At 37.7% G+C, this 27991-nt stretch overlaps 1 protein-coding gene across 1 annotated transcript in view; it reads right to left on the reverse strand.

Moving 5' to 3' along the window:
• The window catches only part of LOC124803008 (ATP-binding cassette sub-family C member Sur), a 415616-nt gene that overhangs the window by 95550 nt on the left and 292075 nt on the right, over window positions 1–27991 (reverse strand). Inside the window, exon 20 of the mRNA XM_047264118.1 lies at window positions 1634–1791. Within this exon, the coding sequence (XP_047120074.1) occupies window positions 1634–1791 (158 nt within the window). The remainder of the gene's footprint in view (window positions 1–1633; window positions 1792–27991) is intronic.

The following is a 27991-nucleotide window of genomic DNA, read 5'->3' on the forward strand; positions in this document are numbered from 1 at the left end:
CATTTAGTTGTACATTTGTTCGCTTGAGGCGCTGTTGACCAGGTGTCAGTGTCAGTTGATGCTAAGATGGCGACCGCTCAACAGAAAGCTTTTTGTGTTATTGAGTACGGCAGAAGTGAATCGACGACAGTTGTTCAGCGTGCATTTTGAATGAAGTATGGTGTTAAACCTCCTGATATGTGGTGTATTAAATGTTGGTATAAACAGTTTACAGAGAATGGGTGTTTGTGCAAAGGGAAAAGTTCTGGACGGCCGAGAACGAGTGATGAAAATGATATTGCTCGAGTGTCTGGAGGGGCCATATTGAACATCTCTGAACTTGTTTTTGAGTGAAAAAAAAACCTTTTTAAATACTCTTTGTAATGATGTATAACAGAAGGTTATATTATGTTTGTTTCATTAAATACACATTTTTAAAGTTGTGGTATTCTTTTTGAATCACCCTGTATTATGTTACATCCTTAAGTGTTGCAGATCAGAGTACCTTCATCTTCATAAGAATGACCAATTACATCCACACATACAACTTCCATTTTTATTACCGAATCTTGAAACAATACTCCAGGATAATATGAAACAACTAAACCATATCCTCTGTGAGGGCTTACAACTTCCATTTTTACTACCAGATCTTGAAGCAAAACTCCAGGATACTAAAGAACAAAGAGGGCTTAAAGTATCTTCCGTCATGCTTTGAAATATAACACCATGAACAATATCTTTTTGGAAGACGTGGGTGTAAGTCCTGCCTATTGCACAGATTCATAATGTCACCAGTGGCAAAAGTACTCTTGCCATATATCAACTGTTCTACAAGTACCACACAGTTTTGTTTTCTGTGGGAATGAGCATAAATCAACATTTTACCCATATGAACAACCACTACGACACTGGAGGCAAGGGCAAGTGTGACTAGCCACGTCCAGAGATAACGAACAGCAAAATGTTGTCAACTTTATAGATGTCTCAGTACTAAAACCATATGATTCTTCCACACTAACATTAGTCTCAATATTGCAGAGGCAGGAGGTTGGTTCCACATCCTGTTAAACTGAATCTCTGAAAGTTCTCATCCTGCATTTGCATCCCTCCCATCACTTATTCTAACTGTACACAGATCATTAGCCTTATTTATTGTTGGCTCCAGTTATGAGTCCACCAACTCCCTCCTCATGGTTTCTTTAGAATTCTCTACTGAATCTTCCCTTCACACTTTTCCCATCGTGTTGCCTTTCTGTGTACAGCCTGCCATTACCCTCTCCTGTTCTTATTCTATCCCCTACAACTTGCCTCTTGCACCTCTCGCCACTCTCTTTTGTGGCATGAAAGACTGACTCTCTCTCTCTCTCTCTCTCTCTCTCTCTCTCTCTCTCTCTCTCTGTGTGTGTGTGTGTGTGTGTGTGTGTGTGTGTGTGTGTGTGTGTGTGTGTGTGTGTCATCTTATTTTTTATGCTTCCATCCCTTGCTCAAGATTTATGGTAATTGGTTATCTTTTGCAAATGCTCAAAAGAAATTTGCCTTTCCCATACAAGCAAGGTATTAACTATATCTAACAAATAATGTATGTAAATCCTACATTGTGATGAAACAAAAATAGCTGAATGACAAATAAGATAAAATTTTAGTTTCCTACCTTGAAGAACATCTGTAGAACCTCTGGACGACATAATAAATTATGCATATTGGAACTGCAATCAGAAGGAACCATGGTGTCACGATGGCATTTACGAATATTGCAGACACACACAGAAGTAAGAATTGCACCAATCGCTGAATGGATATTGCTATTTTCTGTGAAAGAAGGGAAAATGTGTATCAAAAATTATCATGAAAGTGTAATCATGCTAAAATGGCAAACATCTTAGTTTGATGGACATGAAACATATAGAGAAGAAGAAAGTATATACTGCTGCACAATTTGGAGGTGCAGTAGGTGTGTGGAAACGATATGTAGAAAATATGCTCCATACTGCAGACAGATTTTTTATAACTTGCTATCTTGAATTATTCTGAAATAGTGAAGAAATTGTTACACAAATGAGTGTGCCAATAGAAAGCACTGATGGTACTGACTCACAATTTATAACTACTGTGTTCCTTTGGAGGATATGTGTGCACATTGGCAACTCAACAAATTTCCCACCTTCAAAATAACCATAATTATTGGTATCGTAGTTTAGGCCTTTACACCTGTTTGAATGCATTACCATTATCAGAATTCATTTTCTATTCCTACCTTTAAATATAATTTTTATATTTAATGCACAGTTCTTGTATCCATCACTGAATCATGAACCAAGATTAACTCAACTTAAGAAATTTCTCTCTAAAAATGAAAAGTTCTACATTTTAATTCTTGTCACCAGTCCTGAAGTGGTGAATTTTGGAAATTAGTATAAATCAATGAGTTTATCTTTGAATAAATATAAGTTTTAGCTTCCATTGTAGGAATGAAACTCACAAGAACTTCGTTAAGTCACTTTTCTCAATAAATACTTTACAAGACTTTTTAAATGAAAATTAAGTTAATCATTTTTTCCAATTAAATTTACTTTAATTTCAATAAACCAGTCTGCAAAAATGTGATCCATCAAAGTTTTGTGTATGTGAATGAACCATACTAACATAATATTAAATGCAATTATTTTTTCACTTAATAATTAGTAACATTAAGGTACAATATAAGAAAATAAAATAAAAGGTACTTGAAATAAAAAACCTAATACTTTGATATTAAACTGTTGCCATATTAATTCAAAGGCACTTTTGTCAAAGTTATTTTGAACAGTAGTCTTACTTTACTTTACAGTCTTTATCACGATATTCCAATGGCCTTGCTGCAGTGGTAACACCGGTTCCCGTCAGATCACCGAAGTTAAGCACTTTTGGGCTGGGCTAGCACTTGGATGGGAGAGCAACCGGTCTACCGAGTGCTGTTCGCAAACAGGGTGCACTCTGCTCTTGTGAGGCAAACCGAGGAGCTACTTGATTGAGAAGTAGTGGCTCCAGTCTGGGAAACTGACATATGGCCAGGAGAGTGGTGTGCTGATGATATGCCCCTCCATATCTGCATCCAATGACGCATATGGGCTGAGGATGACATGGTGGCCTGTTGGTACCATTGGCCTTTCATGGCCTGTCCGGGAGGAGTTTAGTTTAGTTACCATGATATGAATTTTCAGTACCTGTTTCCATGGTTCTTCATGTGTCTCAATAATTAGACAGACCAAACACACCACTATGTCTACTGTTCAGAAATCATTCCTGATGTACCATTATATAATTATTGCAACATCATATTTTTGCGTGGAAATAGCTTGCCTCCATGGCTATAATTTAGTAGAGACAACTATTAATATAAAATAATTAGTTATCAGCTTCCACAAAAACTGCGTCTACATTAGCACAAAATATTCAAAACTTGAAGTGCACACCATTATGTGACCACATTCAGCTACTGCTAGCTGACTGCTTCTCGTTTCAGTCTCCTCATTCCGAAGAAAAGGTGTTCCAGAATGAAACACAACGAGAGCACCTGACAACTCTTATAACAATGCTGTCCTCTGTGCCTGGCTACAGTGCACTCCTTTTGCAGAAAAGGCTTACCATACATGGAAACATGCCATGAAAGAATGTGCCAGCTCACCAACCTAATAGCTTCCCTATTTCACAACTGAATAATATCATTCTTTTCAAAATATTACATCATTATTTCCATTGGAAGCACTCAGACTTAACAGTAATGTTTGATTTAAATTTAGAAGTCCCTGGACAATTTTAAAAGCGCTGTGCATGGTAAGCCCAGCATTGGAGACTCCTATGTAACTGCCCATGAGCGAGTGAGATTTGTTTTCAGAATTTACTACCTCGGGGTTTCTGATAACATTATGCCTCTAGATCTCCCCTGACATATAAGTGTCTGACCTTGAAGCATGTATTCCCCATGATTTTTAAGTTTGTTTGTAACTGTAGAAATGAGGAAATCATAATTTGGTAGTTGATGAGAAGCCTTTCAGATATTTAATTTTTAAAGCAGCAAAGGTGATATGCAATATCTCGGAGGCAGAGTTTTATGATTACATGGAATTGCTTTAACATGTTCATGAGAGATTTGTAAAATGATTATTGTGCATATAGATGCTGCTATAGAAAATGATGACAAAGGAGGTGCATATGAAAAGATGTAAGACACTGTTGGAATGACTGTGTTCTAAAACACTAGACACATTCTAGTCCCATTCACACATAAACTTGAAAGTATTTTTCCCATAAACCAAAGATTTTGTGAAAAGGGTGTATTTTCAACAAAGTCATCCAAATGTATAAATTTATTTGTTTAGCAAATTTTATTTTATTTAGTACAATGCATTAGATGTTGTGAGATGTTTGACTTCAATCTTTTTTCATCTGGAAAAAATATTAATGTTTGTAGGTATATGTACAAGAAATTCATACATTGACTTATTGAATGGAGCCATTGTTATTATATTTACCCCCTACAGATTTCTCAAGTGCATTTTTATTTCCTGTAAAATTATGAGACAGAATTTCTGCCCATCATTTTACTTCAGGAGGTGAAAAATTTACAGCTGGCAATAGACACATGTAAAAGTAAATGTACCTTTAACCTCACTACAAGTGAGTTCCTCTCATCCTGGCATCTGATGGATCTGTCTGTCTTTTTTGACTTTTCCCAACGTGTTCCTTTCTCCTCCACAAGGAAGGAACATGTAGTTCCCAAAGCTAACCAGCTGCCAAAGACTGCAGTCATGTATGTGTGAGTTGCATTTGCATGAGGGTGTGTGTCTGTCGTCTACTTTTGACTACAGCCTTGTTGGCCAAAAGCTTATTTGTGACAGTCTTCAGTCTTTTTGTTTCATACATACATAACAGAGAGCTGGTTTTCTTTTTGGTATGTTCATACTGCTTGGATATTATCGCTACCAATAATGTTTCATCAACTGTCTATTGAGACACTGCTATCACAACAAAATGATTTCTATCTGACAAGTTGCTGGAAACATTGGTAAATGCATCTGAAACTAAGATGAATATTTCTGATGAAGAAAACTGCACAAGTGATGACTGCATCCATCTTACATCTAAATCGAAAGACACTTCGGTACCTTATAGGGCAATGTGCAAGTGGTTCAGTAAAAGACAAAAATGTCATATAGAACTTAGAAACTTTTTCACAAACTGGAAGATCAGCCATGCAAACATTATAAAACTGACTCCTTGTCCTACAAGACACGCTGTATCCAAAGTAAGTGGTATAAAATCATCTTTTCAAATTATTATGAACGATAAAATTCAGAGTATTGTGGTGGAAATTACTAATATTGAGGTGTAAAAGTTTATGGTAACAGCTGGAAACATTTAGATAAAATTATATTTGAAGTGTATATTGGCTTTCCACATTGTAACTGGCTGGAACACATAAATCATATGGTGAATTAACAAAGAGACTACGGGGTCCAGAAACAGGCAGAGCCATCTTTCCTGCTATAATGTCACAGAAAAAAATTCTGTTGCATCTCATGTGTGTTACACTTTGATGACAAGTCTGGTCAAAGAGCATATGACAAGTTAGGACCTACAAGAGTTCAGTGGGAAAAGTGGGTGGATATACTTTTGAAATTGTATAATCTTGGCACAAATGTAGTTACAGATTAGCAAACAAAATCTAAATTTAAAATTATGATAACTTTTAATAATTTATGAGTACTTTAATACTCCCACTATGAACAATATCAACAGTGGACTGGATCCCTACTATTAGCAAAGGTCAGGTACTATCTGAGGCATGAGCAACGGATCATGTAGGCCCAACTGACAGTGGCACAGAGCTAGATCTGGTGGTCATGAATCAATTTTAGTAGTAACCCACAAAAGCTTGTAATGCAACAATGTCACATTTACATTTTCACAGTGTGTTGCCATTATTTGCTATAGCATTAGTAATGATTTGTTTCAATATCAAAATGGGGAGAAAGATGTTGCAAGACATTTGTAAAACTACACTGCAATTAACAATTGAACCTTTTATGTTATTGTCATTCTCTCCCTCACAGCATGGTTTCAGGGAAGGCTATTCAACCGAAAGTTCAATATTTGAATTTCTTAGTGAAATCTATGCTAAACTGGATGAGAGTGCATTTCTGACAGGCACATGTCTTGATTTATCCAAAGCTTTCAACATCACTGACCACAATGCCCTACTGCAGAAGTTTGACCAATTAGAAATTAGAGGCATATCCAATGAATGGCTCAAGACACACCTATGTGGATGCAAACAGGTGGTTGAAGTGCAATATACTGATCATAACAAAATCAGCTGCTACTGTTCAGGATATGAAAATGTGAAATACAGTATTAGGACCCATTCTGTTTCTCCTCTATGTCGGTGATCTTGTATACTACAAATATTGCCAAACTACCCTTCAATTTGCAGGTGAAATGAGTTTCCTCATTAATGGCAAAACAGAAGAAAAACTAATGACTCTGCTATCCAAAGTGTTGACAGCACAAAATTTCTGGGACTCTGTCTCCAGGTCAACACAAAATGGGAGGTACACATTGAATATCAGCAAAGAAAACTAAGCAAAAGATGCTACATGATGAGGATCTTAAAAAGTTGTTGCAGCAAGGCCAGCCTGTTAACATGTACTACTTCTATGTGTATTCTGTAATTAAATATGGCATAATCTTCAGGGGCAAAGCAACAACAAATATTAACTTTTCAGGATGCAAAAGAGAATATTAACAAATATTGAAGAATAAAATTATAAACAGCCGACCAGTTGCAATGGATAAAGAATTCTTTACCTAGGTTTCAACAAATTTAAATTTGTCTTCTTCAGAAGGTGGCAATTTTACATTAATATGGACTAATGTACCATCGCCGTTTTTACAAATGTCAGCATAGATCCATTTGTCAAAAGTAAAATATAGCCCTAGAAATAGGGTTTGTCATGTAAATATATGTTGCAGAGTTCACAACTGACTCATACTAATGTAAAATTGCCACCTTCTGAAGAAGACAAATTTAAATTTGTTGAAACCTAGGTAAAGAATTCTTTATCCATTGCAACTGGTCGGCTGTTTATAATTTTATTACGTGGAACCGTTGCTGTTGTGCAGCTATGTTTAAAATACTGAAATATTGAAGAAGTAAACAATAGGAAATCATGCAGACCCATATTAAAAAAATATATTAGCTCTTCCTCCTTATATTTTTATCTATGAAACGTCAGTTTTCATAAAACAATATATTGATAGACACACAGATATCTTATTAAAAATGAAGATATACATGCATACAATACTTGACAAAAATCTGTTCTTCGCATGAAGCAGGTGAGAACACCGTTGTGCCAAAAATCACTCTACATATTGGGATATTTACAAAAATCTGCCTAACCATATTAAATCAGAAAGTAAACTCAGTAGTTTTAAGACTAAACTAAAGGCATATTTAATTGATCATTGCTTTTATGGTCTGACAGAGTACCTATAAACCAAACAACAAAAATAAATATGTATTACGAATAATCTACTTTGTCTCTAATGTTTATTGTACATATGATTCTTTGTTAAATTCCTTAAATATCTAATCCCTTGGAATGCAACACAAACTGTATTTTACGTTAACTTCTTGGCAGATTAAAACTGTGTGCCGGACCAAGACTCGAACTCGGAACCTTTGCCTTTCGCGGGCAAGTGCTCTACCATCTGAGCTACCCAAGCATGACTCATGCCCTGTCCTCACAGCTTTACTTCTGCCAGTACCTCATCTCCTACCTTCCAAACTTTACAGAAGCTCTCCTGCAAAACCTTGCAGGACTAGCACTCCTGAAAGAAAGGATATTGCGGGGACATGGCTTAGTCACAGCCTGCGGGATGTTTCCAGGAAGCTTCATATCAGCGCACACTCTGCTGCAGAGTGAAAATCTCATTCTGTATTTTATGTTGTAAAGACTTAACCATGTCCAATATCCTTTTATATAGTCTATACATGTATGATTAAATAGAAGTACTAAATAAATAAATAAATATTTATTTATTTAAGTATTTAAATCAAACACTTCTGTAAAGTTTGAAGCTTCCTGAGAGAATAATAATTTAATATGTTGAAAAGACTGATATTCAGTAGCAATGTGGGGAAGCTATTAGGCCAGTGAGTTGGTATATTTTTCCCTGGTTGTCTTTCCATCTCTGGAATGTCTTTTCTATTGGAGGACTGCACAGCAGTCAGGCACAGAGGAGAGCTTCATAATAAGGGTTGACAGGTAGCCTTGTCAAGTTTCATTTCTGGAACAGCTTTTCTTTGGAACAAGAAAGACAGCAGAGACATTGAAATGAGAAGCAACCAGCTAGAAATGGTCTAGTGTAGACACATAATGGTGTGCTCTTCAAGTTTAGAATATTTTGTGCTAACATGAAGCAGTTTATGGTGGAAGGTGATAATTATTATTTTACAGCACTAAGTCATTTCTATCAAATTGTACCTTTGGATGCAAGTTATTTCTAAGCACAAATATCATGTTGCAAGAATTATATCATGGTACATCAAGAACGGTTTCCAAATGGTAGACGTAATGGTGTATTTGGTCTATCTAATTACTGAGAGAAATGTATAATCATGGAAACAATTCTGAACTAAATTCTCAACTGCACTGCTTCAGACAAGGCAAGGTACTCACAATTCATTTCATAATAATGTTTGTAAAGTAAAGCCAGACTAGTGTTAAAAATAACTGTGATTAATATGGCAACAGTTTAATATCAATTAAAACCTATCATAAAGTCATTAATTATTTGGTGGAAAAGTAATTGCATTTGATATTATTTTAGCCTGGTTCATTTACATGTGAACTGCGTAACTTGACTAAACTCAAATGGTTCAACTGGCTCTGAGCACTATGGGACTTAACTTCTGAGGTCATCAGTCCCCTCGAACTTAGAACTATTTAAACCTAACTAACCTAAGGAGATCACACACATCCATGCCCGAGGCAGGATTCGAACCTGCGACCGTAGCATTCGCGCAGTTCCAGACTGTAGTGCCTAGAACCGCTCAGCCACTCTGGCTGGCTGACGAAATTCATTTGATGGTTTGTTAAGATTGAAGTAAATTTAACAGGAAAGAATGTTTAACGTCATTTTCATTTAAAAAGTAGCATAAAGTGTTTACTATGAATAGTTCTTATCTTGTGAGTTTCAATCTGGCAATGAAAGCTAAAATTTCTATTTATTCAAAGATAAACTCACATTCTATCCTGTGAAATGATCGGAGTAATTCTGAACATTCATCCCTGCAGAGCTGCTGACCGGAAGTAGAAAGCAGAACCTTTCATTTTCAGATAGAAGTTTCATAACATCAGATAATCTTGGGTTTTGACTCATCAGTGGATGAGTGTGCATTAAATATCAAAATGGTACTAAAAGATGAGGACAGGAAGCGAAGTGTTTAATTTTCTTTCTTGATTGAATGACCCCTAGTTTTTCACTAAATGCTATAGAAAAGGTACAATAGTCAAAATATTTTACTAACGAGGTTACACATGGTTATATTTGTGAGAGAGTTTAGTTTAAATCCAAAGTATTCTCAAAGTAAAAATTTGTTATTCTTTGCAAATTCATAGCTAGACACTACGTAAGCCATTCAAGGCCACAGCGAGATCATGCAGAGTTGCACACATGATTAGCCATTCATAATAAAAGATGGCGAAAGTTCACAAAAATTACAAGCATTGAGAAGAGAGATTTAGGGTAATTATATGTTCTTACAAGTCTCCCGTCGCTGCTATCTGGATATCAACCTGGCTGTGGATTTTGACCATTATTGGTATTCCTTCAGTTTACAGTTCACAACAAACTTGGCTTTGTCTATGGATTATGTGTCTATTTTGGGAATGGACATATAGGTGGTAACAAGGTCTCACTCTATGGTGTTTATAGTGATATATCTGTAGCCAGTGCCAATGTTACTGGATCCCAAGTTTCTCGAACTTTGGCTGCAACAGCTACAACTACAACTGCAATAGTTTGTGGCCCAGGAAGAATGGCACCAACAACATATGTCACTGCTACAGAAACTGCACAAAGAACAGCAGGACCTGCTCCTGCAGATCATGTTCATAAGAGCAAATAGTGCCATAGGGTAGTGTGATAGGACTGCCCTATTATCTGCATACATAAATGATCTGAAGGGCAGGGTGAGCAGTAATATGTGGCTGTTTTCTGTTGATGATGTGGCGTATGGGAACATGTTGTTGAGTTACTGCAGGAGGATACAAAATGACTTAGACAAAATTTCTAATTGGTGTGATGGATGGCAGCTTGCTCTAAAAGTAGAAAAAAGTAAGTTAATGGTGATGAGAAGGAAAAACAAGCCATAATGTTTGGATGCAGCATTAGTGGCATACTGATTGACACAGTCATATCAATTAAATATCAAGGCTTAACACTGTGAAGCAATGTAAAATGGAATGAGCACATGAGAAGAGTAGTAGAGAAGGCAAGTAGTGAATTGGTTTATTGGATGAATTTTAGAAAAATGTGGTTCACCTGTAAAGGAGGCCACTTATAGAACACTAATGCAGCCCATTTTTGAGTACTGCTCCAGTGTTTTGGGTCGTCACCAGGTTGAGCTGAAGGAAGACATTGAAACAATTTAGAGACGGGCTGCTAGATTTGTTACTGGTAGGTTCAACCAACATGCAAGCAGTACAGAGATGCTTCATGAAACCAAATGGGAATCCCTGGAGGGAAGGCAACATTCTTTTTGTTAAACACTATTGAGAAAATTTAGAGAACTGGTATTTGAAGTTGACTGCAGAACGCTTCCACTGAGGCCAATTAACATTTCATGTAAGGACCAAGAACTAAAGATAAGAGAAATTAGTACTTGTATGGAGGCATATTAATATTCCTTTTCCCTCACTCTATATCTGAGTGGAACAAGAAATGAAATAACTAGTAGTGGTACAAGGCACCCTCTGCTTGGTAGCTTGCAGAGTATGTGTATAGATGAAGATGTGGATGTGACTCTGCAGCAACAGTAATATCATTCATTGGCCATGGCTATGCCCCCACTGCCATTCACTACCATTAGCAAGTCTTCAAACTGTATGGGTTTGCTTATGTCATTTCTGCTAGACACAAACTGCTCTGATCTTGTCTTCCAGGAGACATTAGCATGAAGTGCTGCAGGAATTACGACCACCCTTGGACCCTAGTGAATCGTCATCCAATTATCTCTGTAATCTGTTAAGCAATACTACTGTCAGCAGATGAAACTTGTTGCAGCCAGGCTAAGTTTAATCAGTGTCATAAATAACATGGGCAGTCATATGCAGCAGGCACTGGCAATTTGCAGAGTCTCACATGCAAGTGCTATTTCAAGTGTCACAGCAGTATAATTTCGTATGCCAAATCATGGATTTGAGCTGTGAGTGTCCATCTTGCCCCTGACAGGGAGGCCACAGCTAAAGCTTTGGACACGTCTGACCCTAGTCTTTGTGAAGTTCTTAAAAATGCTAATCTTTAGAGACTGTTTTGGCAGTTCAGAGTGGGTTTACAAATGATATTAAATTTCCTTAAAAGCAGTTAGTCACCACCATAAGCAGCAGTCACCTGATAATTCTGACTTACCATCCTCTATTTATGTACCTATGTCCCTAAGTTCATAAGCATCTAAATCACCTGTGTCTCCTGAGAGACTTAAGTACGTTGATCATTTTGCTGCTCCCTCAGCTTTGAGTGGCCTATTTTGTAATGTTAACCGGGAAAGTCAGAAATGCTTCTTCCTTGGTGTTGTAGTGCACTTCATCCACATTGAACAAATTACACTCCCATCCACACTGCATCAGAGGGCATCAAGAAGCAGACGCCTGCATTGTGCAGCAAACTGTTGGGTCTACAGCAAGCCTGGTAACATTGCACTCATGTATCGAGAAACAGCACCAGTTACATGATCAGCTGTGGCATGACAGCAACACTACAACAGTTGGTATCACAGGTGAAGAGCAGGCAACCCTCCTGCTGACTCGAAAGTTCACTTTTGATTTCACACTGTTTGGCCAGTCCATGAAATTCCAGCTGGACACCAGTGCTGCTGTGCCCTTAATCAACAAGGACACCTATCAGTAGCTTAGTTCACTTCCATTGTAATAGGGCTGGCACTAGGTGCTTTCTTACTGCCACAGAGCCATTCCTTACCTCAGAGAATTGTCACTGGTGGCTAAGTACAAAACCGTTGAATGCATCCTAACCTTCTTAGTTGGGCACTCCCCTACTGTCACTGAAATTTTTGGCTTATATGCCTTTACCAGTTTTGGGTTCAAACTAGAGGACCAAGTTAATTTAGTGTCAGACACAGTTACATTTTATGATCTGAATGCACTATGCACTTTCTAAAAGTAAATTTTTTGATCAATGCTTGGGCATGCATGTAATTTTATAGCTCATGTTTCTTTGAAGCATTCTACAATGCCTAAATTCTGCTGAGTTCATCCACTTCCATTTGCAGTTAGTGAGGCTGTTCAGACAGAACTTACACAGCTTCCGGACCAATGCATTACTCCCCTAGTCTTCACTAGTTCATGGGTGATGATTATGGTAGTCATTAAAAAAGTGAACAGAAAAAGCAAACAGACTTCAAGTATTTGTGGTGATTTTAAGTCCACTATTAATTCTCAGTCTAATATTTATGTCTATCCACTGCCAAACCCGGAGGAGCTGTTAACTGAACTGGCTGGGGGTGACTATTATTTGAAAATAGAATTAAAGGACTTGTATATCCAACTGCTGCTTGATAATTTTTCGTGTCAGCTGCTATTATTAAATACACCACTGAGCTTATACATGTACAATTGCTTAGCATTTGGGGTTGCAAGTGCACCTGTATCTTTCCAAAAGTATTTGGAACAGTTGATTCGAGGTATTCTCCATTGTGTTAATTATTTAGAAGCTATTATTTTTACTGGGTCGACACACATAGAACATCAAAAAAATCATGATCCTCTTTTTAAACAGATCTAGGGAAATGGTTTATAATGTGATTTGGAAAAGTGCAGTTTCTTTGTCCCCATTGTCAAATACCTGAGTCATATTCTTAGTCACAAAGGAAATATGGTCATGCATTACTAAATGAACATGATCATAAAAATGTCAACCCATAAAATCAGGTATTATTCCAAGCTAACTCCCCAAGTAGTACAGATTGTGCACACTCTCATCAGTTGTACATGAAGGGCAATAAATTTCTGCAGTTATCCTCCTGTCAAGAGGCTTTTCAGTGCCTTACAGACGGTCCCAAGGCAGGTCTGGGGATGGTGCTCTACATTCTGGGCCTGTTGTTGATGTTGGCAACAGATGCATCCCAGTATGGTATTGTGGCAGTTTTGTCCCCACAAGCTGTTGGAGGGTTCTGACCCCCAATTGCCTTCACATCCAAAACATCAAACACTGGGCAGCTTAACTATTCCCAAATGGTGAAGCAAGCTTTGGCAATCATTTATGAGGTTAAGAAATTTCTTCATGGCAGCAAACTCCACCTGTTGATGGACCACAAACCCTTGATTTTCTTGTTTGGGCATCATTCTAAGCTCCCTGATAATATGGTACAGCATATGCTGTGCTAGGTATTGTTCTTGAGGGCGTACCAGTATGAAATCCACTTTCGCCACACCGGCCAACATGCCAAAGCAGATACCCTGTCCCACCTTCCTCTTGGCCTCAATATGGCAATCAATCACCAGAATACTGTTTGTTTTATCCATGATCAACACCTACAGAACAACCCTGGATGAATTCCTTCTGATGGCGTGCAACCCAAGCCCTGAGGAAGGTTTTGTTTGTGGTCCAAAACAGATGGTCAGAGCCCATTTCCCACCAAGCTGACCTATTTTTTCACAATTATTATGTGCTACCCTACCGTCTCAACACCATGTAAGGCATCTTAACTTTGGCCACAGAGGACTCTGATTGACAGGGTATCATTAGGTCACTGTTCTGGCGCCGCATTCTCCAGCTCCTTCATGCGTCGCATTGAGGATGACATGCATGAAAGCATTGGTCAGGTGGCTTTATGTACTGGTGCAGCATTGATGCTGATATTGGACACACATGCCACTCCAACCATGGCCACTTCCTTAGTCAGGGTCCCCAGCACAATGTTTTTTGCCATGGCCCCACACTGGCTATCCATAAGGTTTCACGTCAATTTGGCTGGATTATTTCAAGGAACCATGTGGCTGCTGGTGGTGGATACCCTTTTGAACTTCCCATATGGGATTTAGATCCCATCCACTACCACCCTGCTACCTACCATTCCTACCCTTGAGAGTATTTTCACCACTGAAAGGACTCTTGCCCCCTGATGTCAGACAGTGGGTACCAGGGTTGTTACCAGCTGAACTTCTTGCCCTCTCTGTGTACGTCAGCAAGAACTCCACCCCTATGTCCCCATTTACTGGTGAGTGAGTGAGTTGATCACAGTTTAGAAGTCTATGGAGCTGGAACGAATTCCTCTGTCCCAATGTTCCCTCACCTTGATGGCACTCAGCAGTCTACTGCTGTGGATGTGATGCTGCCTCCACTGCCCCCACAGAGTTTGACTAGGCATCCTGATGATGTCAACATCAAGCGTATTGTCCTAGATCTGCTGGGGGAGAGTGCTGCCTCTCCACCCACCCACCCAGTGCTGGCATAAGCTGGGGTATTTTTGGCCCTACATGCAGAGACCAGTGGTGAGGGATTTAATATCTCTGCAAAGCAGACGAGATCAGCAGTGAGTCTGAGGTATTACAGCTAGCAATAGTAAGATGCTACCAGAGGTATGACCAACAGGAATGTGAGCAGACTGATAGCAGCACAGAGCTACATTTACTGGCTGCGAGTCAATCTTAGTAGTATGCCGCACGAACAAATCTCAGATAGCTGATATTTGGAATCTGACTTGGCTGTGGACTTTGAATTTTGGTTACCATTATTTGCCCTCCTTCAGTGTTCAGCTAATGACAAACTCAGCTTTGTTTATGGATTATGCATTTGTATCAGGAGTGGATGTAAAAATTATTATATCCTTAAATATCAATCTGGTCATCATGTGTACAGCTCTTTTAAGGAAAGGAGTAGGGTTATCTTGTACTTCATTTGCGTGTATATCATCAATTTTTCATAATATCATTTCCCAATACATTTTTTTTTAACACACATTAGCAATCTATAACATGGGCGCACACAGTGAAAGTAGCACTTTTAGTATTTGTCAAAAAACAGTTTACATGACTGCCCCTGTAATAAGCCTAACGATTCTCTTTTGGATCTGATGGACCCCTCATCTCTTGGAAGAAGGAAGTAGCACAAGCTCAGATTAGGAAGGAGGGGGAAGAAAACTGCTTGTGCTCTTTCAAAGGAACCACTTCAGCATTACCTTAAACAATTTAGGGTAATCATGGAAAATCTAAAGCTGGCTGGCCAGACAGGGATTTGAAACATTGTCCTCCTGAATATGAGCCCAGCGTACTAACCACTGCTCTACCTCACTCGGTCTGAGCTGCTGGAGAGTTCCCCCAAATATTCACCATATTTCAGATATGTATAAAAATAAGCAGAATAAGAATTAATAAGCAACTTTTTAGTATACTTAAAAGCTCACTCAGCTTCGGGTTTACTTGCTTGCCTCATTTTAAATCACTCTGAATCCAGACACCAAGAAACCTATTTTGCCACTCTAGTTACAATGGCTTGGCTGCTTATAGTGACATCTTGACAATGCAGAAATTCATTTTGACAGCTGTGGAAATTAATTGATACTGTTTCTCTCTTGCTCATGTGAGATAACTTTTTGTTGACCATTTGGTGAGCTGACTTGTAACAGAGTTTACTACATCTTGAATAGCGTCATTTTTTTAGCTTTTACAAATAATGTTGTGTCATCAGTAAACAGAATTGTTTTATGTGAATCAGCATGCAAGTTCAAATCACTGATATAAATAGGAAAAGAAGATCACATATTACTGACCCTTGGCAACCCCATGCGGACTGAGTGCTCTGTGGAGAAATAATCTCAAATTATTCATAGTTGTACCATTATGTGTTTATACTTTCTTTTTACTTCTAGTTGTTAGAAATGAACAAATCTATTTATCTGATAGGTCCATAATGCCATTGCGTTCTAGTTTGTTTAGAACTATATTGTGGTTTACCATGTCAAAGTTAGTTAGTTACTTAGTTCTTTGAGTGTTCCATGGATCACATTTGCAACCATTACACTATGTATAATGAGTCTCTTTTACAATAACAGTGAACTTCTCAGTGCAAAATATGGCAATATAGGAAAAGAGGAACATAGTTAATTAAAAGTCATTATACACCAGTTGTCCCTCCTAAGAGTCACAGATGCACTTTCTCTGATGTTTTAGCAGATGTTTGCAATTTATTTTTGCAGTATGTAGGTGGAGTCAGCCCAAATAAGTACTGCTCATCACATCTTTCATGTGATGTCCATCGTCAATGGGAAGCAGTTGTTTCTTTCCCATTAAAAACAAGATAATTTTTAATGGAGAATTTTGTGTGCACTTTTGACAGAAGGGTCCCAAATAAGTCTAGTGCAATATTCATTTTATCAATATGTATTAACAGGTACAATAAGATACAAAAAATAACCAGTACAACCCCTCCCCCTTTCCCCTGGCAATAGTAGCACTGCTGTGTGGCACTAGCAGTCATCGTGGGCCAGGGCATTGCTGTCACTGCTGCAGTAATGGTTGTTTTTATAATGGTTGTTTATCGCATTTTATCATCCCTGTTAGTACATGTCAATAAAACGAATATTGCGATAGACTAATTTGGGACCACTCTATTGAATTGACATGCAAAATTCCAGTTTAAAAATCATTTTGTTTGTGATGGGAAATGAACTTATGCTTCCCATCAACAATGGGCATTGCATGAAAGAAGTGATGAGCAGTATTTGTTAGGGCTCAATCTACTGACACAAAGCAAAAACAAAATTGCAAATTGTACCAAAACACCAGAGAAAATGAGCCTCGTGAGTCTTAAGATGGAAACTCTGTATTTACAGTGATTTGTACTGAACTATGTTCAATATTTTTCTCTCCCTGTCTTAAATACAGACACACAATCATACTAGTACACATCCAAAATACTTCCCTATTGTAGAAGGATTTATCAAGGAGATATGTTTTCCGTTTGTGTTTGAGGTTAGTTTCATTTTCCATCAAATTCTTTATATCACTGGATAGGTCGTCAATGATTTTTATGGCTGAATACCCTTCCTTTCTGAGTAACACTAAGGCTGATCCATGGATAACATAAATAATTTCTCTGTCTAGTATTGTATTTGTGTATGTTTCATTTTCAAACTGTTACCAATTGTTGGCAACAAACTTCATAAGAGAGTAAACATAGTGTGAACTTGTTATTAGTATGCTCAACCATTTAAAGAGGCTCTAGAAGGGACACCACAAATCATAATTATTATATGTTTCTGTGCAAAAAAACACTGTTTCCTTCAGTGACAAGTAAACCCACAATATGATGCAATAAGGCCTTAGAGAACAAAAATAAGAAAAGTAAGTTGCATTTCATGTGTTGCAGTTGCTCCATTAGGTTTGATAATACTTGTACCATTCCTCTGGTACACAAGCAGTGATTGTTTCCATTCTGAAGGTGGTGTGTCATTGTGTACAATTGCTGTATTCCTTAACACCAATGCTGCATCCTTTTAGTTAGATAGAATGAAAATCAGATGCCAGAAAGATCTCTGATACCTTGATATTTAAGCTTCTATAGAGGAATACTGTGAAGTGCACAATCAGATGCTTTTGACAAGTCACAAATACCATTTGATGACATATTTTCATTCAAGTCTGTATTATCTGAGATGTAAATTATAAATTGCATCTTCTGTGGAGAGACCCCTTTTGAAACCCAAATTGAAGTTGAATAAATGTCTTATGGTTCTTGCACCTTCAAAAAGGAACTAAGAAGCAAGACTGCTCAGTAATTACTAATATTTGTCTTATTAATTATAATGGAGAAGTGTCTGACAGTGGTCTGTTTGGAAGCATCCCTTGAAATAGTGATGTGTTGAATATGTGACTAAAAATGTTACATATATGTGAAGAATGGGAGTTTCGTACTCTACTTGAGATATTGTCTGCTCATTGAGAGTTTTTGATTTTGAGGGAGTTAATTACATTCTTAATTTCTTTGGCACAGCAGGGTAATGGTAATTTACCTCTATCTATTAGGCTTTGGTTCTTGCATATAATGTTACTTTATCCCTTTAAATGTTCATTGTTTCAGTCTGCATATATATACATCATAGGTGCTTTTGACTTGGAAAGGTCCCTGGATCCATGTAGTTTCATTTGATTAAAGCACCTATGCCTGGGTTTCAGTCAGGTTCCTCCATTTCATTTGATGCTGAGGTGCTATTCCAATACAGTTGGAGAGCGTTTTCAATGTTGCCCAAGTTTATGGGAATACCAAGTTGGCTGAGGTGTGAATGGGAATTTGGATTGAGGAGGGATGCATGCTAGGGCAGTCCATCCAGTTGTGCAAAGACACTGTGACAGGGTGGAGTCAGCACATTGGTTAACACATCTGTCTAATAAGCAGAAGATCAGGTTTGAATCTCTGGAGCCACATAGTTTCATTTGATAAAAGTTTTGCTTTCCAACTAACCTGTTAGTAGTCAACTCTTGGATGACAACTAACATTTTTAGTTTATATGCTTTTGGACTTCTTGCTTTTCAAATGGTGGAACTTGATAGATCGTGTGCTCATTTCAAGCAGCTGTTTGAACCTACATTAGATGAGCAACTGGGTCCCAGGCAGATGTGTCCTTAAAGAATATGGCAGTGGCTAATTTTTGTGCCTTTTGCCATATGTGAGCAAGTTAAAGCAAAACTAGATAGGCTAAAAAGTGTGGGTGTTATAGCCACAGTCTAAAATCCTCAAAGAACTACAAATGTTCCTCATCAAAGTAAATTATCATGTTCATATTTCCCAGACTCTCAGTAAATTTGGTGAAAAAGGTGTTAAATTTGGGTAGAGAGAGGAGTGTCAGAAGGCTTCCATGCAACTGAAAAAGTGCATACATCAGCCTCTTGTTTACAACATTCCATCTCGGTATGCATTTAACACTTGCCCTTGATGCATTGGATTGTGTCATTGGTGCCATGCTATCGCATAAATATGCTGACAACACAGAACAGACCATTGCATTTGCATGTAAAACATTAAATGCATCACAGAAGAATTATTTGTAAATTGAGACAGAAGCATTCGCTGTCATATATGGCATTTGGATGTTTAACGTGTATGTCTGTGGTACTAAGTTTCACCTGATCATCAGTCGCAACCTCATTATTTTTCTGTTTAGACCCCATTCAAAACTTCCTTATAAAATTGTATAGTGCCTGCAATGGAGGGTGTTGTTCCTAAATAACTATGCCTATGTGATCCATTATCATTCCACCACACAGCACTTGACTGCTGATGGACTTTCCCACTTGCTGCATGGCCCAGCTGTCAGATTTGGTAGGCATAAGGTGCTGTGTTTTGCCTTAGCCACAAATAAGTGACACACCCTCCATGAATTTCTGATTATTGCACACAAAGTAGCAGCGCAGAAACTGCCGATGGTCTGCTCCATTGCTGGCCAGAGCATTTCCCTAAAGACACTGACTTGGAATGGCACACCTATTTTTCCTTACTGCACAGCTTAACGTATCTGAGGGATTAATTTTGTTGGCTACAGATGATGTTGTATGCCAGATGGTAGTTCCTCCCATACTTCACTCCCACATACTGAAGCTCATCCAAAATACACATTGGGGAATGTGCGAATGAAGGCAATGGCACAGCTTCATGTGTATTCGCCTTGAGTTGATGGAGCCATTGAACACACCACCCAGAACTACCATGCCTGCGCCCACAACCAATTGGTCCCAGCACAGTGTTTCAACCCATGGCAAAGAGGGTATGTTGATTTTGTCGATCCATTCTGCAGATCAATGCAGTTGTCTCACTAACTTTCTATATGTTGCGCAGATGGCTACAACTACTTCTACTCCCACTCCCCACCACTGGTGTTCCCTCCCCTCACCATTGACAGAGGTTGTGCATTATATGGCCGATCATGATGGGGCCTACCACAAGAGACTTTGGTGGCCATTCCTGCCTCTCCCCCTCCTCCTTCTTGTTGAAGTCAACACTGACCAGGCCATTTTTGAACCTATGTGTCAATTGAAGGGGGAGGGGTTGTGTCTGTTGGTGATTCAGATTCTCCGCCTAACCCATGTATCAATAGGGACAACAGGTTAGAGATATTCAGTCTCCAGGTGACAGCTGAAGCTCACACCTAAGTGAGGTGCAGCCACCACTGCAAGAACCTCTGATGAATGTTTACAGCTAAATAATGCTACCTGGCTATGGCAAGCCAGTCTCTTGCTACTCACTGAAGCCTTTAGTTACTTGCCATTGGAAGTGGAGTTTTGGTCTTGCCTGATTTACATTTATGATTTGGAATGGTCCCTACATTGTTGTACAGGCTTAAGACAACTTTGTTATGGTCTGTAATTGCTTAGCTTGTTCATTCACTTTGTGATCTCCACTGTCATTTACCTGTGGAACAGCCTGTTGTGTTCTGTCAGTCTACATTACCGTAAACTGTGTTCTACCTAAGATGAGTAGGATAGAAGAGTTCCTGTAAGAGTGCCTTGTATCTTTCTGCTGTCTGTTCATTAAATACTCTGTTTTCCACTATACCATTTCACGGTAATCAGATAAATTGTTTAGTATGACTATCAGAGAGGCCATTCAGTACTGCATAATATACCACTGATTAAGTGTTCGCCTTCAGAAATGTTGTCTATTAGTATACTGCTTTCCTGTGCAATTCTGGTGGGAAAAATTATCAACACAGCACATGTTGTATGTGTTAAGCAGCGTTTCCAAACTTTTTAAAAATCTTTCATAAAATTAATATTAAAATCTTCACAGATATTTTTTTATCTTTTGTCTGCTATACTTTCTTTTGTCTGTTAGGTGGCGTAATAATAACTCAAATTCTTGTAAGAATATCTGAAAGTTTCCCAATGGGGATCCATACACTGTAGCAGTTATAAATAGCTTTTCTGGCAGCAGCAATTCACAAGTACAACCTTCCCATTGTTCACCTAAGCAGAAATGACTGATACCAATAAATTTGAGCTTGATTTTATTTTTAAATCTATGATAACACCTTCTTTCCCCATATTAGCCTACAGAAATGGCCTGAATTTATAGTTCTTTGGGTTCAACATTTGGATTGTGTATTTATTTACTTGGTACTCAGTTGGACACACTGCATCAACTATCTTTTGACATTCTAGGTCATGTACACAGATAGTAAGTTTGTTAACACTAGCTTTAGTCTTCTAATATTCCAAAACGTAATAGTAAAGTTATTCATACAAGTTTCTGTCATGTACGGCACTTTTGAAACAGTCTACCTTAATGACATATTCAATCTCTCACTTCTGTAAAGACACCAATTCTACCACCAAATGTTTTGAACGAGTCCAAAAGTATCTCTGCTATTTGCTGATTTTCCAAAATTGCTTTTAATATAATGTATATGCACTCTTTTGGTTTATGACTTCTGAAACATGTTGGGAATAAGTTAATACTCAACTTTCGTTTATAAACTTTATTTACCTGTTGCATCTTACTTTACACAATACTGTGGACAAACAGGAAGATAAAGTGGCAGGACAATTGCTCACCATTTTATCTTTCTCACCAGTTTTATAAATAGCTATTACATTAGAAGTTTTCTAGTCTTCTAAAAAGCTGCTGAATTGTAGCGAGCAGTTATGTGAGAGGCTCAGTTATATTTCGGAGAAACAGTTGTAATAGTTTGCCTGCTGAATATGTATTGTAGCTCTTTAACAGCCATTACTGTTTCTTTTCTGCTAGCATTCTGATAAATATTGATAACTTATATGTGTTGATTTTGTTTCCTACTGGCATTTTGCACTGAGGTTACTTTGTTTTAATTTTTCTGCTATACCAGTCAAGTATCTGTGGAATATTTTTGCTGTTTTAGTTGTATTTGTAATTTCTTTTTTTAATAAAATAATATTCTTATTGGCTTATCTACTTGCACAAGTTTTACTTTATTATGATACCCAGTATAGCTTTTACTTCATTGATAGTGTCTTAAGTAATGCCATATCACATGCATCTTGCTTGTTTAATTACTTTTTAATGCCTTTCTACATATATTTTATAGTCATTGTGTATATATGTTGTGACACTATTTTTCTTGACTCTCTGATACCTGATATTTCCCACAGTTAGAGGGAAGGCTGTGTAAAAATGCTGCACCATTGTTTTTAGGTATTTGTTGCATTTTGTTCAGTACTTCTATTTTAATAGACTGTAGATCAGTCTGCTCCATTTAGTACCGTAATGCATTTACAAACAATTGAAAATCTGGGATGAATTAACAACAGTATGAAAAGAATAGACTGTTACTCACCACATACACAAGGCATTGAGTGGCAGACAGGCACTAAGAAAATGGCTGCTAAATGTTATTCAGCTGTCAGACTGAGGCTTCATCCAGGGTGAGGAATCGGTCACCTTTCTCACCTAGTCAAACCTTTTTTTCTTTAATGTTGCCACCTTTTTGCCACATTTTAAAAATTTTGTCTGCTTTTTCAACCTTTTTTTCTCTTTTAGGAAGAAAATAAGTGATTTACTTTTGTTTCCAAGTTTCTGTGTTCATGTTTGTACATTTAACTTTCTGGAATGTTTCTGTGATTAACGCAGATAAAATCTAACCTGAGAGGCTTCCGACATTTGTGATAGATTGTTTATTTTTTATTTTTTGAGTGTTTTTCATATATATTTTGCACAGCTGTTATTAGTGTTAAATATGCCTGTATTACAACTGCTTCTATTTTTGTTCCAAATTTTAATTTTGCTGTAGTAACAAAACTGCTGCTGTGATACTCTGTTCAGTTTTTAAATTAAACTGTTTGAGATTGAAAAGAAGATAGTTTGAAAAGTACAGTCTCTGCATGGGGGAAGGAAGTTAGTGACAGTGAACTACTTTGCATTGTGTGTTCTTGCTCTGTTAATTTTGAGCCAGCAGGTTTTCAGGCAAGTTTTAACCACTCACTTTCAACAAAACATAAGTGTGATTCTGAAATTAAATATGGACCATATCAATTATATTTAAAACTTTCAGATCAGACACAACCTTCAAGTTCGGTACATGCATCAACAATATGGATGTTAAGTACCAAGAATAGTTCCACCACTGCTGAATTAATTTGGACAATGGAATCAGTGATTTCCAATTACTCTGTGGTTTCACCAAATTATATCCATAGTGTTTTTAAGAAGATGCTCCCTGACGGTATTCCTGAACATCTTTCACTTTTCATCCAAGAAAATGAAATACCTAATAAGTAATAACTGATGGACTGGCACCATACTTCCAGGAACTTATGTTGGAAGAAGCACATTCATCATATTACACATTGCATTTTGGTGAACTTACCAATAAAAAAATAAAAAAGAACTACAAACAACCATTGTATTTTGATCAGAGAGTAAGTGTTACATAACAATGTGCCACCCAAGAACTTCCTTTTTCAGCAAAACAGATGGTGAAACGTTAAATAAGAAATTATAAGAGGCACATTCTGAAGCCAAATTGTTCCAAAATAAATGCCTTATCTGGGGATCAGACAGACCTAACATCAATAAAAAAAAGCTGTTTAGGCTTTTAGATAGTGATTTCTGTGAGACCTGGAGATATCAGAACTTGCAACTTTCACGACAATGCATAATGTCTATGTAAAGGCTTTTGAGTATTTAAGTGATGGCTGGCCTCTTTGCTGGGATAATTTCAAGGAATTCATTCTATGTTTAACATTCCAAATTACAAGTTTTTGAGGCATACAACCACAAGGTGGCTTGCTTCAGGACCTTCAGCCACAAGGCTTTTGGAACTGTGAGATGGTATTCAGTATTTAATGTTAAAATCTCTAAAATACAAGCAAAATCACATGTAACTGGCATATATGATTAAAAATTGCAATAATCTCCAATACTTCGTATAAAATCTGTCTCTGTGAGGGAAGTTAAATGTATAAAACAATGTGTATACAATAATTTGTGGCAATGATTTCATCAGTTCTTAAAAAATCACAGATGTGTAACAGCAAGTAAAAATTCATCAAAAAATTGAAATTGGTATCTGAATATAAGGTAATCAAGGTATCTTCTGACATGCTATGACCACAAATTATATGTTCAAAACACACATTTTTGAGAGATCATCCTTTGCACACCCAGAAAAAAAGCAAAAATTGATGAACATGTTGAATTAAACTGAAAACATCACAGTGACTATGTGGTTAAACCATAAGCATAAATGCAGACATCTGCTTAACGACAAACTTTGTCACCGTTACTGTTATTGGTTAACATGTTTCATTCAAGCTGCATTTCATATGATCACCACTGTTAAAGTGTTATTTTAGGCTTGATGAGAGAAACAGAGACATGAAAAAATAAGTTTACCTCACCTCATGTTACAAGCTTATTACAAGTAAGCTCAGTGAATTTCTATACACTCTGTAAAATGTAAATTTGAAAGAAAGCTCAGGTGCTACACTTTTGCTTCATGCTCTCTGTCACTGCTGACAGTCTTTACTATCTACAGCGTGTGGTGAAAGGTATATGTGTGAGCAGTGTATGTAGTTGTTGCAACTGTATTGTGTCAGATTTTAACATGAAAGTCTTTAAAACCTGCTATCATAAAACCCTTGTCCTATTTCCACATGACACCTCTGTCATAGCACACCATCTGTGCAAAAAGTATATTTCCAGCACTTCACAAAATGCTTTCACCCTTGCCTGCACTCCTGTCATTGAAGGGCCACTCCCACTCATCACACATCCATTAGGTGAGCCCATTTTACCTGTTTTAGTGTGGTATGGTGACTGGGCTGGCTATGCTAAAAGATGAGACTGAGTTATAAGTGGCACAAGAAAAGTTGTTGGCAGGGCCCCTTTCTCACGTATTGGCTCAGTCTGGAACATTTTCTGTCAACTGTCTTGTTTTTCCATCACTGTTGCAACCTAGCATAATAGTGTCGTGAAGCTAAAGGTTGCAAGTTGCGTTGGCAACACCAATCATGGATTTTGTCAGCATTTTCTCTCTCATGTCTCCCCTCACTACAAAGGCCTAAAATATTCCCTTGACTCTGCCACAATCCATGGTGTGAACCATCTGTCTTTTGTGCCACTTATGACTCATCCAGTCACATAAAAATGTCAGTAGGAAGAAAACGGGACAAAGTCAAGTGAGATGTCAGGTAAGAACTTAGAATCGAGGTAAACCTTACTAGGAATAAATGTAAAATCAGGGAATTTTTAGCATTGATCTTATGAGGTTTTCACAAAGGGCTACAAATTTATGATGTATAATCATGAAAAATGTAAAATTGGATAACTTAAAATCAAAGTTCCACTGTAATTTAATTTTGTCCTCTTGAATCCTATGGCAGGGATACATAGGGGGTTGTAGTACATTACTAGAGTCATCATTTAAAGTTGGTTCTTGAAACTTTATAAGCAGGCTTTCTCAGGATAGTTTACACCTGTTTGCAAGAATCTGCCACTTCTGTTCCTGCAGCATCTCTGTGACATTCTCTTATGGGTCAAACAAACCCATGACCATTTGTGCTGCCCTGCTCTATACACATTCAATATCCCCTGCTAGTCCTATTTGGTATGGGTGGTCCACACACGTGAACAATATCTTAGAGTCGGTTGCATGACAGATCTGTAAGCAATCTCCTTGGTAGACAGTGAGTATTCTCCCAATAAACTGAAGTGTATTACCTGTTTTACCCATGACTGAGCCCACGTGATCATTCCATTTCATATCCCTACAAAGTGTTACACGCAGCTGTTTGTACAAGTTCGCTGATTCCATCTGTGACTTACTGATATTATAGTCATAGGATACTTTGTTTTTTCTTTTGTGAAGTGCATAATTTTAGAATTTAGACCACATAGAAAGAATAAAGAGCAGAAGCTGCAGTGACATGTTCCTGGTTGCAAAAAGGATGCAGTTCAAGGTTCAGCAAGATTACTTATAAGAAGAGTGAGAGGTTCTACAGTTTGAAAAAGATGAGCCAGCTTTAGATAGTAAAATTATTGACAATTACTGCCAGCAGCACATGACAAAAAGAGACTTGTTATCCATACAGTTAAAGTATTCAATGTTTTGAAACTTGTTAAGGCTTCTCTTAGTCCCATGGAAATGTGAACATAGAAAGACGATAGTCCATTACAAAGCACACATTAGGAGAAGACACAGCAGTGATGACATAAAGATTTTTAAACAGTGTTTTGACTATGAGGGGTACTTTTAGACAATAACTCCATTTACTTTCTGCACTCATTGTCTCATGGCTCATTAGGTATGGACAGCATACACATGCAAATTATGCTGCTTATGAGGAAGAATTAGAATGGAATAGAAAACTTGAACTAGAAAAACAAATAGAAAGAGGAACAATATCAATGGCTTCTTGAAGAGGAGATTTAAAAAATGAATAACACAATAAAATCAATTGAATAAGAGACGACTGCTCTGGAAAAAAAGAAAATAAAACCAACTAAGGAGACATTAGAAGCACTTCACTCTCAAACTTGAGCTAAATTGAAGAAAGTAAAACTGGCCCAAGGTATGTTTGAGGGTGCACAAATCATGAAAGTAGAAGGAAGAGTGAAAGAATGGGAGGTGGAAAACATTCAGAAAAATTTTAAGAAAAGAAAATCTATTGTTATTACTTCATTTTTTGCCAAGATTCCTAAGAAAGAGAAATCAAAAAATATTTTGTTGTTCTTTTCCTAGTATTCAAATGCAGAATGTCATTAGTTGTAGAAATAAAATATAGATTTTGTTTGTGGTTTATGATTACTAGTAATATTTAATCACCAATACAAAATTCCCAATGCGCCTGCATATGTTAATAAATCTGTATGAAGGAAAAAATGGCCATACACCATCTAGGATTATGATAGAGAAATTTATTATGGTATTAACTGATCTTTTTGGTAGGGACTACCAAAAATGAAAACAATTCATTTTGTACCATATCATTTTATTTATTAAAATAATTTATCAACATGTAATTGCCTTTTTAGAATCTTTGTTTGCCTTTTAAATTACAGGTTTCAAATATTTTGTCACGTTTCAAAAATGTCACTATGGGTCCTCACCCTGTTCATCAAACATTGACAACAAAACATTCACACAAGCACAACTCACACACAAATTGCCACTGTCATCCCCGGGTGCTAAGGTAACATTGCAAACAGCATGTACGGTGAACACCAATCTTTTCGCCATGGGAAGTGGATGTACAAGAGAGACATTGGGTGGTGAAGGGGAGGGACAGCAGGACAGGGTTGGCGGAAGATGCTAGTGCTTCCTATGGGAGTGTGCAGGGATGTGGTGAGGCAGTATAGTGGCTGCTAGATTCTGCATAGGAGACTGTGCTGTGGGGGAGGGGGGAGGGGGGGGGGCAAGAGGAGAGAAGGAAGTGGAGAAAGCGAAAGAAATATGAAGTGAGTGTACTAGTGAGATAGAAGGCATGTTTATGGCTGGAGTTGGAGCAGGGACTAGCAAAGGATGATGCCAGGGGCGTTGGGGTACAGAAGGATATGTTGCCGGGAGAGTTCCCACCTACACATTTCAGAAAATCTGATTTTGGTGGAAAGACACAATCTGTAAAGCAGTCACTGAAATGAAATACATCATGCTGGGTGACATGCTGATCACTGGTTGGTTCATTTGCCTTGGCTACAGTTTGACAGTGGCCATTCATGCAAGTAGACAGGTTACTAGTTTCAGTGCCTATGCAGAATGTGG

Source organism: Schistocerca piceifrons, chromosome 1, assembly GCF_021461385.2.
Source record: "Schistocerca piceifrons isolate TAMUIC-IGC-003096 chromosome 1, iqSchPice1.1, whole genome shotgun sequence".
Lineage (NCBI taxonomy): Eukaryota > Metazoa > Arthropoda > Insecta > Orthoptera > Acrididae > Schistocerca > Schistocerca piceifrons.